This window comes from Rhinolophus sinicus, linkage group LG06 (genome assembly GCF_036562045.2).
Source record: "Rhinolophus sinicus isolate RSC01 linkage group LG06, ASM3656204v1, whole genome shotgun sequence".
Lineage (NCBI taxonomy): Eukaryota > Metazoa > Chordata > Mammalia > Chiroptera > Rhinolophidae > Rhinolophus > Rhinolophus sinicus.
This window is the reverse complement of record NC_133756.1, coordinates 124,902,308-124,914,331: the sequence shown is the minus strand read 5'-3', so window position 1 is coordinate 124,914,331 and position 12,024 is coordinate 124,902,308. Positions and strand designations below refer to the sequence as shown.

General features: G+C 46.8%; 2 protein-coding genes across 8 annotated transcripts in view; one reads left to right on the top strand and one right to left on the bottom strand.

Moving 5' to 3' along the window:
• The window catches only part of LG06H11orf16 (linkage group 06 C11orf16 homolog), a 20,059-nt gene extending 15,984 nt beyond the window's left edge, over nucleotides 1–4,075 (top strand). For all 3 annotated transcript variants that reach the window (XM_074335962.1, XM_074335961.1, XM_019728599.2), the window contains exons 5-6: nucleotides 501–1,127; nucleotides 3,876–4,075. In XM_074335962.1, coding sequence (XP_074192063.1) covers nucleotides 501–1,127; nucleotides 3,876–4,075 — 827 coding nt within the window. The remainder of the gene's footprint in view (nucleotides 1–500; nucleotides 1,128–3,875) is intronic.
• Nucleotides 3,698–12,024, bottom strand: AKIP1 (A-kinase interacting protein 1). Of its 5 annotated transcripts, XR_012497505.1 has the most exons (7): nucleotides 11,940–12,024; nucleotides 11,469–11,696; nucleotides 11,002–11,082; nucleotides 8,765–8,869; nucleotides 7,389–7,460; nucleotides 4,725–5,422; nucleotides 3,698–4,013 (listed from the first exon to the last, which is right to left on the bottom strand). XR_012497505.1 is itself a non-coding variant. In XM_074335963.1 (5 exons), exons 1-5 carry the CDS (start codon nucleotides 11,688–11,690, stop codon nucleotides 5,279–5,281), a joined length of 624 nt encoding a protein of 207 aa, XP_074192064.1. In that variant the 5' UTR covers nucleotides 11,691–11,979; the 3' UTR covers nucleotides 3,698–5,278. The 5 variants fall into 5 exon arrangements, 2 of the variants coding, with proteins under 2 accessions (XP_074192064.1, XP_074192065.1); XR_012497504.1 differs by having other exon boundaries at nucleotides 11,469–11,979; XR_012497506.1 differs by lacking the exon at nucleotides 7,389–7,460 and having other exon boundaries at nucleotides 11,469–11,975.

The following is a 12,024-nucleotide window of genomic DNA, read 5'->3' as shown; positions in this document are numbered from 1 at the left end:
TGCAGCTTAGTCCTGGGGTGGCAACAGATATGCAAATCATATTTTTCAGATTATAAAATGTTTTTCATCAGGGTAAAATAGCCTGCTACTACTATATCCATGTTGGTTAGCTCGCCTATGTTGTGGTGGTGTTGTCCTGGGGTCAGTCACACAGTACTCATGACCTGTCCCCACCAAGTCCAGGGACCGGGACACTCCCCTTCTGCAGGGCCAACTAGTTAGCATCACTGCAGTTCAAAGGACAGAAGGAAGCTCCTCTTCTCTTCCACCACCTGAGGATGTGTTTTGGTTTTGACATGAAAATTGAGACAGGGAGTCGTGTGCAAGTGCAAGTGCAAGGACAGTGGTGGTAAATAAGGAGCAGGTGAGGGGCTTTCTGGCAGGTTCTCCAGGGAGAAGTATGCATGCAATAGGCAGAGCAGAGGGGCTGCGCGGAGGTTTTGCTTTTGGGGATATAGAAGAGGTAATTGTAACAAATGCTGCCCCTTTCTGTTATGTAGCCTCCAAAGAAGAAATTACAGTTCACTTCTGGAATGGCAAGACAGCTACAGTGCCTCTAGGTGGGGTCAGGTGGGTGTCCCCAGCTGTCTGGAAGAAGGCTGTGGAGAGGCTAAACAACCCTTTCGTCAGGGAGCACCCCAGCCCCCTCCTCTGGGCCCCTTGCTGCTCTCTGCTGGGGCCGGTCACTGGATGTGTCACCTATGGGCTTCCACTGGGCACCCCGTTCCTGTGTCCTCCCTGCCACCCCATCTGCTGCCAGCTGCTGTGCCAGGGCGGCCTCTGCTGCTGCCCCTTGGCTGGACCCACCTGGTGGCCTGTCCCCAGAAGCTCAGGGGTCACAGCCAGAGGACACCCAGAGACGGAGCTGAACCCCATGGCACAGCTTTTGCCCCTAGAGGGTCCTAAAGAGGAGGAAGTAGCGGTGCAAGCTCCCATGGCTGTTTTTCCGTCATCGTCCTCTTCTGAAGAAGAGGCTTTGGAGAAGGATCTGAAGGTGGGCTTCCGGCAGAGGCTGACGGGGGACGCCGCCCTCCCTGGGAAGTCCCTGAGGAGGCAGGGCGGCCTCTGCCAGCCCGAGTGGAGGTACTGGAGGAGAACCGGGCCTGAGCCGCATCCGGGGAAGTCAGGTATACCTTCTTCTAAGGCCCCTGCTCCCTTCCCTCCTGTCACTCTAAAGAATCTGAGCCACATGACTGAGAAGCTAGGATTAGAAATAACACTTAGGGAGTCTGTGAGAAGAGGGAAATGGTAGGTTTCCACGTAATCCTTAAGGTCCAGCAAGAAAGGATGGGCCGAAGGTTTGCATCCCTATTTAACAACTATCCTTTCTTTCTTCACTAGTCTCTCCAGAGTTACCTGCCGTTGTCTGTTTACCTGCCCCTCCTCCCCTTTTTTCTCGGAGGCCTTCATTTTTCTCTGGATGAATAGTCATAATACTTCCAGGTATTGATTAGAGTCTTCAGTGCCCTGAGAAGCACAGAAACTGGTTTTTAAACATTGGTCATCAGGCCCAGCTCTTCAGACAGGCCCCTTAGTTAGAGCAGGAGGAAGCGGGGCGCTGCATTATGTTGCTCACTCTTTCCAGTGCAGAGGGGAGGCAGTGTTATTGTTGGCACCCTGCTGCCATCCCCAAACTTCTTTATCTTGAGCTAAGAACCGTGTGACATGCCCTTGTAGGTTTAGGGGCACCCTATTGAAATTCCCAGAGGAGCCCAGAAAGGGCAATAGCTTGTCACCTGGCAGAGCTATGTGACAGAGGTGGCTTGGATCAGCCCAGCCCTAGACTAGCTTCTTGAGGTCCTGAAGTCACTAATTTAACATTCAGTGAACTAAATAAACATTCAATCTGGGGCAGCGATGTTATGAGCATTAAAGAATACCACTGCTAAGGGCTTCAGGATCTCTAGGTACCACCCACTTTGGGACCCATGTGGGTCCCTGTTTGAAGCCAGGGCCCTATTTCCAGGACAGCTGCCTGACCAGAAGGACCTCTTAGCCCATGAGGATTTCAATCTTGCCCCAGGGGTAAGGTCCGTATTAGTCTTCAGTTCCAGAAAGTTGAGAAACTGTTTCTACAATGAGAACCTTTCTAGGTTGCCCTACTGGACCCCTGGGCTTTGGGGTGGGCAGGGATGCATGTAAGTTGGCTGCTGTTGTATATGAGGGTTCCAGGCCTTCCTTGGCTTTCAAGGTGTGGGATCTTTCCCCCACCTGACAGGGAAATAACTAAAGGGACACGAATCCAGCCATGGCCCACTGAGCTCTTCCTCCCCTCTCTGAGAGGAAATTTTGTATTGGAAATATAAAGGCTGGGGAAGTTTCCAGGCGGCTATGCAATGGGCCACTCCGATGGTACAGTGGGATGCCTTGCGAAGCCTTAGCGAAACTACTTGGAAACAGCTGTTTCCACTAGACCTACCTCCCAACAAGTGATAATATAAAGAAAATGGTGTCCAAATCTAGAGTTTTCATGCTTCTACTGTCTCCTGCTTTAGCACAGCCTGGAGAAAGCTGTACCTACAGAGGAGTCTGTGGGGAGCAACTGTGATAGCCCCAGGCCCAGCCTCAGGGAGAGAAAGGCCAGTGGGGTACCCCGAGGGTGCATAGTGGTCAGACATGCCTCAGGTACCAAGACAGTCACACTACTGTGGCTTGCTTCACAGACCGGTTCCAAACCCGATTAAGTCCCTGGCCCTAAGCACACACTGCTTGAAACTGCCCTGTCACTTACATGTACATTCAGTCTCTCCCTGCCACCACCAAATTTCAACAGATCCAGTGCAAAGGTCTTTTTTTTTTTTTTGCCCCCCCAAAATAAATTCAAACAATTGGCTATGAAGAGAAATATGTGAGTAAAATCTTCAGGTACTTGGCCTGGCTCTCCTTTAGGTACTGGATCATTTGTTATGCTCCAGGCAAAGGTTAATTCTTGGAGCTGAACCATGAGAATTAGTGGACCTGCCCTCTGCCAAGTCCCAACCCTGTACCCAAAGCTATGGGGAATATTCCAGAGATGGGGTGTGGAGAAAGGGGCCACCCCCAGCCCTTGTCACAGGCGGGGTGTTTCATCCCACAACCAGTCATGACGACACGCATAAACCCGCGTGTGCCCAGGGCTTCTCTTTCTCCCCTCCAGATTTTGCATCCTTTAAAGGAAATGTGTTGCTTTGCTTCTTCTACTTGTGCTTGGTAGCCATCAGGTGCTGAGGCTTGACACTCAAGTCAGGCTCTGCCTCTTAACAATCCTCTTGTATGAGTCCCTCCCTCCACACTCTTGTTCCTTTCGGTTACAGGCTGTGAGGTTACTGTTTGATCCTAACCTCACCATCTTGGACAGGCCAGATTGGTGGCTGCCAGCAGCCACGTTGCTCTCCACCCTTATACTGAAATAGGAGTCAAGCTGTAGTTTTAAAAGTCAGGGAGGGGATGGATTTCTTTTAAAGCAGTCCTTCCTTTTTTGATATTGTCCTGTTCCTCAGGAAGTCACATCTCCCATTATTTTTGTTTTGCCTCATTCAACCTTTGAAAACTTATTTTTCCACCAGCTTACTATCTCCTCTGCTTTATTAACTCCATCAACTGGGGGTGGTTGGTTACCTTTGTTTAACCTGCTGGCTGTTTTGAAAAATATGTCTGATAACTTCTCCCACCCATTTCCAAGTCTGGTGATCAGATATAACCTTTCTCAAAAGCGTAATAGCCAGAAATTATTAACCAACTTTATTTCTTCTTTAAAAATAGAGAACAGTGCTAGGAGCTTACAGGTAGTGAAGAGATTCTCTGATCCTTGATATGTTTGTTGTACTTAAGTCATCAAGATTAATCCCATCAAAATGGTGGCATAGTCAACATACCTAATTGAATTCTGGGTTTAGGAACAAGATGTTGCAATATTCAGAAAGAAGAGACGGGCAACAAACAGCAGAGACAACGCACTGTAGTAGTGGGGAATACCCAGGAACTGGTGCTGGAGGCAGCCAACATGAAGCCACTGCAGAGCCTGCCAGAGGAAACTGAACAAAGGAAACCGAGTCAGTGTGCTATGACATGTCAGAGGGACCAGAATTCCTCTTAGATGAACAGCCTAAGCATCTAGGTAATGCAGCATGGCTGGGAAGGGTTTGGTTTGGTTTTTTAAGGAGGGTGTAGCTCACAGTGGCCCACGCTGGGATTGAACTGGCAACCTTGGTGCTATCAGCACCACACTCGAACCAACTGAGCTAACTGGCCACCCTGGGAAAGGGCTTTTTAAGGACTCCTTTCATGGTTCTTCCACCTTTTGGAGTCACACCCCTTGAAAATAAAACACTTAGCAAATTCTCCCAGAAAAATGCACACATCCACAATTTTGCATCCAATTTCAGAAGGGATCCCCATTTCCATGACCCTGTACCCTATGGTGATGGGAATGGGTCTGCTTTACTAGGCCCTATGTCCATGGGAGTCTGTTCCTCACCAGGAATGCTGACTTCACTCTACTTAAAACTTCATTTTCATCATATAGAAACACTGGATTTTATCCTGAGGGAAGACTTATGTTCAAAATGAGATGAATGACCAGGCAACTAAATTGAGATGCAACACAACTGTTGGTGTGCTAGCTTCAAGTTTAGGACACATCAATGACTTAAAATCAGTGCCTTTTAATCCTTACTACAGTCAGCACAAGACTCGCAGGAGTTTTTTTCTCTTACAGGAAGCTGAAGTGTAGTGGTGGGAAATACCTGAGGAGGAGTTACAAAGTGGCTGCCAAAGCCTTCTTCAGTGGAAGGAGGTAGAGTGCAGGCCATAGGTGATAGTCAAATAAGCAGCAGCATCTTCAACCCATTAAGACGTCCCTGCAGGTAGGCAGCAGGAAGGCACCTGTGCGAAGGATCAGGTGTGTGGTGGCCCTGGTCAGGGCTCCCTGCCAGGGGCCTGGTGAGATCAGCTTGACGATGCCTTTTCCACAGAAGCCACAGGTCGTGGTCAGCCTGCTTCGGGCCAACGCGTCCACAGCCTCTCTGCCATCTTTTCATAAAGCCTACAGTTGTCCATGAATGCCATTTTATTGTTCTTAATACCAATAAAAAGAAATTCTTTTTATTTCCAAATCGTTCCTTTTATTATCATAATTAACCTTTACTTGGAAAGCAAGCAGTAAAAAGTATTCAGACAGCATCGTCATTTCAGGCAAGAGGGTAACCCTAAAAGCAGTATTAATGTGCAAATATGAAGAGACTCCTATGGTGGCTTTATTCTCCTTGCTGCTTTAAAAAAGGTACTGTGATGGTCAACATCATACGGGAAAAACCAAGTCCACACTTTGTCCTGGATCAACCGCCACCACGTGAGTCTTCTTGGTTAAATCATCTGCGCCCACCGTGACGGAGTAGGTCCCTGGGTGTACTTCTATGTAGAGGTCTGTGGACATAGGCTCAGCCTGGAAGGAGAGCAGGTATTCTCAGTTAGAGATTTGATATCCCAATGCCGGGGTGCCTCCACCAGGCCACTTGTGTGCCAGAGGCCAGATGGGATGAAGCACTGGTGTCAGAGATGCAGGTCCAGCGTTCAAGTCTCGGCTACAGAACAGCACTGTCCTTCAGGTAAGTCTCAGCCTCTCCTTATGCTCGTTTCCTTATTTCTAAGACTGTGAGAATATCTATCTCACAAATAAGCATGTGTGTAAAAACACTGTAAACGTTCAAGTGTTATAGGAACATGAAGGATCATAAAAGAACACTTCAGCTGGAGTAGAAAGATGAGAATTAGGTAGAAGGAAGGGCTAACGACATTGTTTTAGGGATCAAAAGCAGACAGTGGCACTTGCTGGCACAGATGAGCCGTAATGGCAAGGCACCTTGGAATGATGAGAATCATTCTTTTTCACTGAATTGCTTTGCTACATTCATTAGTAGAGCAATGAAACATTTCTTTTCTCCTAAAGCTGAAACACTATGAGTAGATTCCATTTTGTCATGCAGCACGTCAGCTGGCTAGCAAAAGCCCTCCCTGGGAGGCAGGGTTCTCCTATAGTGTGAAACACTGGAAGCTGGAGTTAATGGAAAGACTTATGCTTAGAACTGAGCACCAAGCATCCTCCAAGGATAGACTCCGTGCACGGCAGGGAAGTGGGTCATGGAAGGCGTGCAGCAGAGGAGGGCTTTCAGTTCAAATGGCAAAAGAGCAAAGTTGCAAACCAGAGAAGAGCTGTTCCTAAGGGCCCAGGCTCGTATCCCACAGCTAGGACACGGCTCATGCTCACTCAATGCTCAGAAGGAGCCACAGGCAGAAGCTGTCATTTCTGCCACCACCCCCAGGGGGGAAGAAACTAAACCACTGGCCAGCAAAGTCCACTAGGAGGATAAATGATAATATTTATGAAACCTCCTCCCTCTCCACGTTCCAGACTTGAAGCCAATTTTTTTCCAAAGATGCTTTATACTATATCTGTTCACATTCCATTACTGCAATATTGGAGGTCTATTATCAGTGAACTGATGTGAATGGATGTGACAACGCCACAACTCTTTATTGGTCATCAACTATGTAAATAAATAAAAGTAGGTTTCAGAAAATACAGCTATATCAGAATTACAGAAAGCGAAGGATGCTTCATTTGTGTGAATACAAGGAAACACAGGGAAGACTGGCACGTGTGATTCCCACACCGTGAGCTTCAGGGAGATGAGCATTACCAAAATCCAGCAACTGCCGAGGCAGCTAAGTCAGTAACATTTGTACTAGAAGCAGAATATTCTTGGTTGCTATTAGCTTCAGTATATTCTAGCTAGTAGCACACTGTATACAAACAAAAATTAAGTAAATGATTGCAACAACATGCTGGAGTTCCTTTCCTCAGAACTGCAGCCCTTCCAAGTTCCAGAAGATTTCCTGAGTTTATGAACTAATGAGTACTTGATCCTAAAAACTCATCCCTATATGTTTTGACAGACATTTGTAGAAAATGGGAACAAATCCCTTAAAATGTTTTGGAACCCAATCTAACCAAATGTATGTGTTTCAGAACTTCAGTAATGGTTTTCACTTTGTAATCACAAGGGTCAGGCCCCTTTGCTGCTTGAACAGATGGTGGAATTTCAGCAGGACCCAGCGCCAGCCCAGCTGAGCTGTAGGAACGGAGATGTGAATATTTCACATTCTTTCCAACCACAACTATGAGTTCAGGCACAGAGCATCCCTGATGCTTAAGTGAAGGAATGATACCAAGAAAACATAATTTTACACTGAACCAAAATGTTGTATGCTCCCCCCAGGGATAAAAACATCCCAACTTAAAAATACTACAGATCCAGTACAAAGAACCCTATAAAAACCAGGTCAACTGGTTCATGGAATTACAGTGGTGGTGAAGGCGAGTGCAGGGACCCTCGGAGCTCTGTACTCACAGGACGGGACGCCTCTAGGGCACACTCTGCGGCTTGACAGATGCCTCCAAGACCAAGGGATGTTTCTGTTCTCTGAAGAGACGAGTACAAGCATTGCTCAGTGCCCAAGCTCCGACTTCTGGCTTGTCAAGAGAAATTTGCTCCTACTTTATTGGGAACTAACTATTGTTCTGTCAGTTTTTCATAAGTTGTTACCTAAGCTATTAAGGCTTTTAGTGAATTCTGTGAGGTATTTTTAGTCAGATGTTTACCATGATTACCTTTTATCCTACGTGGGCTCTGGAGTCAGACAGACCTGCGTTTGAATCCCCTCTCTGCTATTCACTGAGAGAGACAGATTAATTTCTCTAAGCCTTGGTTTCCTCATCTACAACACGGGGATACTCGATTGTAGGGAAGATTGAAAGTGCAAAAGTGACTACTACTTCACAGGCTCTCAGGAAACAGAACTCTCTTCTGTGCTCACCCAGGAATGGAAGTACTAGAGGGGAACAGACTGAATTGATAAAGGCCATTTTCCTTAGAGGCACCAACTTACATTTTACAGGAAGAAATGGGAGGGATAGCAATGACTCTTGCCCACATGTCACCCCCTTAGGGTCAGGCTCACTTAAGAGTCCCAGGCCAGAAAAGGGGGACCTCGGCTGTGGGATCTGGTGTTACTCCGCATCTCCAAGGCCAGGAAACAAGGGGGCCTTCCAGCGGCAGCCAGCCCTCACTCGTAGCCCTACGGCCACTCTTCCATCCTTTCTCTAACCCCACAGGCCAGAGAAGTCAGAAATCCAACTTGTAGATCAGACTCTGGACTTAAGTTTGTTATCTTTGAGTACAACTGGGTGAGTTTAAAAAGAAAAACAAAAACAAAACTTTCCTTAAAAACAACAGTAAAGGATTTCTGTCGAATCAGTTCAACAAACAGAATCTTTGTCTTCCCCGGAATGGCATGTGGTAAAGACAGGTAAATTTGTAATGAGAGGCCTATAATTGTTACTATCTTTAGGAAAAGTATTTCTGTTAAAAGAGACCCTCTCCTTGCACTTTCTTTAAGATTACCGAAGACATAAGTATCACTACCTTAGAGTAGAATGCGTGATTATGAAAAATCCCTTTCCTCTCCCTAGATGTAGAATAGGATATTTGAAGCTGTGTTCTTTCAGCCTGCCCAAGAGCCACGTACAAGGGCTTCAGTCCTATTTTGGACAAGCTCCTATTTCATGTTCACTGCTGTAAATTCTCTGAGGCTGGGGGCTGATAAGTTTCCGTTGAGCATTATATTGCTAAGTCATGCAGGTATTCAATAACATAGATCCAGCAGGAGCTCCTGGACATTGGGGTTGAGGCTGAGGGCACAGCACAGGACACTTGAGCATACATACCTGACCAGTCCCTACGTCCGGGCACAAGTGCAGCTCCGACTTCCCTCTGTGATAACGATAGACGTGGGTTGCCCCTGCTTCCTCTAGCACAGATGAATAATATTTCTAGAGAATATGAAAGATGTTTGGTAACCAAATATTTTGGTTCAATTTTCAAAACACTTAGTATGGTTAAAAAGGAGGCAAGAGAGTAAAGGTAAATCACCTGCCCTCTTGACAGGCCTCTGGAGTCATATAACAAATCTTAGCCCATGTCAAGTGTCTGCAGAGGAGGACACTTCATTTGGCATTACTTTGCTGCCATCTGCTGCCTCTGTAGGGCAAGAACTCTGGCCAACTAAAGCTCAGCAGGACCACGCTCTCTGCCAGGTTAAATAACTTCCGTATGTGCACCCCAATGTCAAGTACACATGCCCTTTCATCTCCTCTCATGACAAGTTCTGGTGAACAGTTCCATGTTTATTCTCAGTCTCAGACAGGGACAAGGGAAGAGAGGGCTGCATCTCCTTGAGAGCAAGACGTACAACAGGAAATTAGCATAAACCAATAGCATGCAGCCATTTTCCCCTGTGGAGGAGGGGAAGGAGAGGTCTCCAGTTTAAGGAGAATAATCCAAAGGATCAGAAAGCAGTTATATTTTTCTTGTCTACTTCCTTCCTCCCCCTGGAAGTTAACCTTAGATTTGCTTTTGATTATGACTAATGATGAGGACACCACAAGCCTGTTTGTTCTAAACCTGGTGTAGGGACAGTGTTCAAAAGAATGAGAAGCTGGAGAAAGCACTTCAGGACATGGATCTAATGATGCATTTTAGGGGCTGCTTCAAAATCACGAAGGCAAACTCAGAACACTGTTCTTAATTCTATCTTGGAAAACCAAGGGGTTCTGAGCCTCCACTCCATAATGGAGACGTGAACTGAAAACCAAAATGAAGAATACCAATTTGCTAAACCTCAAACCAAAGACAAATATTATTTCTTTTACTGACCCATGAACCAAAATGTTTAAGTTGATCACTTTACAGTAGAGTCAAAGTCATGAATTTTTCTAAAACCATTTAACAGAATAAGAACATAAAACTATTCTCTGAACTGTATCTCACTGGTTGGAATCCTATTTTTGGAGTCACAGGGATTTTGTAAAAGATGTAGAAAGATTAGAGATTTTTTTGGAATCTTAATATATAAAATTGAAAAGCAGGACAGTAACAGTTATTCTCTTCTTTCTCTCTTGTAGACCAGCATCCTTAGAACCACGTAAGAATCACAAAATGTAAGACTGGAAGAGACCAGAGTCTGTTATAATTCCTAGAAGAGCCAGAGTACCTCCCATGCAGGTGATTTCCTTCAGAGTTGGCGGGCCTGCCTTTACCGTAAGGTCAGCATTCAAGATGACCTTAGTATATGGTTTTGAGAAGAGGGTCTTTAAAACCTTTGTTCAGCCGTTTCAATGAATGGTACCAAAAATCATAAGTCCCTCATGCTATAGTTTATGACAATTTTCTGGTGTTCATCTCTCAGTGGAAACCAAAGAAACAGACTGTAAAGGCTGGAAAGAACTTTAGGGATCCCTTCATTTGGGGAAGGAAAGGCTGAGAGACTAACTGGCCTAAGGCATTACAGCCAGTAAGTGGCTAAACATGGGTCTGATTCCTGGAAGGCTGCTACTGCCATTAAGCCACACCACTTCCCATGAGGGCGCTGCCTGTTCCACACAACCACCTTTGTGGCCAACAAGCCATAGGAACCCACAGGGACATACTTAAACCTGCAGTACCAGGGACTTGAAACAGGTTAAGGTCTAATGTAGGGATTTTGTTTTTCTTTCAGTACATTTTGAAAACAGGCTGAGAGGCTCAGTTCCAGTTTAGTGACCCTGATTTTTTAAAGAAACTTAACTTGATTTCAAAGTTTTAAAAACTCCTAGTATCTGGACATGATTGTTTTGGAATTCAGCACTAAGCCCGTCCCACTCCCGCCCTCCCCCCACTAGTCTGAAAACCAATAGTGAGAGCAGAGACCTTTTCTGACTTGTTCACTGCAGTATCATCCTCACATCACCTACAGAGTGTTAAATGAATTCTAACTTGGATTTATTATTACCTGCTTTAAATCTGCCCACAGAAGGCAGGGCAAGGTAAGCCGGTAGTCTCCCTTCTCCCTAAATTCTACAAAGATCTACTTTGTGACCCATCAGCAGGCGGAGCAAGGGCAGGGCTTTGGCTCACACCAACTTACCCCACACTGCCTTGAAGTATAGCCCATGAATTCAGCCATTGTTCTGAAGGAAGCACTGAGGGTTGGGGGTCTTTCTTCTCTCTATTTGAATAAAGAGCAAATCACAGGTGAGATCTGGTATTCCCTACTGGAGAATGAAGTCATTTTGGGAATAGATTCCCTTTTACTTTTCTAAAGGCCAAGTTGAAGAAGGATCTTACTAAAAAATTATTCCAACTCTAAAAGGAATACACTGACATGCAATTTGTCCAGGACAAAGACAGGTTTGCGGGCTTTCCTCTAATGTCAGATGGTAGCATGTAAGAGTTTCTTAAAAAGTAACCAACCAGGGCCGAGCACTAGCGGCCTCCTAAAGCTACCCCAAAAGAATCTATCACATAGCACGAGTTTTCAAAGTGCTTTTCCGTTTCCTGGTGGCCACCGCTGAGAGAATGAATGGGCTGATCCCTTTGCACAGGGGCCCTCACCTCTGCTGGGAGAAGGCGCTGGGGACCGGCTGCGGGCCGTTTTTCTCGGTAGGGCCGCTCCCGGGAAATGAACCCCACGCCGCCTCTGGGAAGCTCCAGCGAATGCCAGTCCACCGCCCTCCTCTTGGCCCGCTCCAGCACTTCTTGACCCAGCCTAGCGGAGCGCTGCAGGGAACGTCGGTCCACCCCATTCAGTGCCGCAGCCGCCAGACAGTTCTCCATATCTCCCTGCTCGGACACACACACACACACACACACACACACAGGCGGGTCAGCGGGACGCCGCGACCCTGCTTCACCTCCAGGTCGGAGCCCGGCTCTCAACCTCCCCAACGACCACTGCCCTCAACTCCGTCCTCAACGCCTTCTCCAGCGGCCGCTGGGTCAGGGGCCAGCAGGTGCGCTTTAAGCCCTTCCATTTCCGTCTCCCCTTGCCCTCCGTAGGGGCCTCTCACCCAGCCGGGCTCTCACCCAGCCAGCCTCTCAAGGAGCATGCGCTCAGCGGTCCATCGGAGAGGGAGGGCGGGACCTAGGGCACCAGACGCAGGCGCAGCAG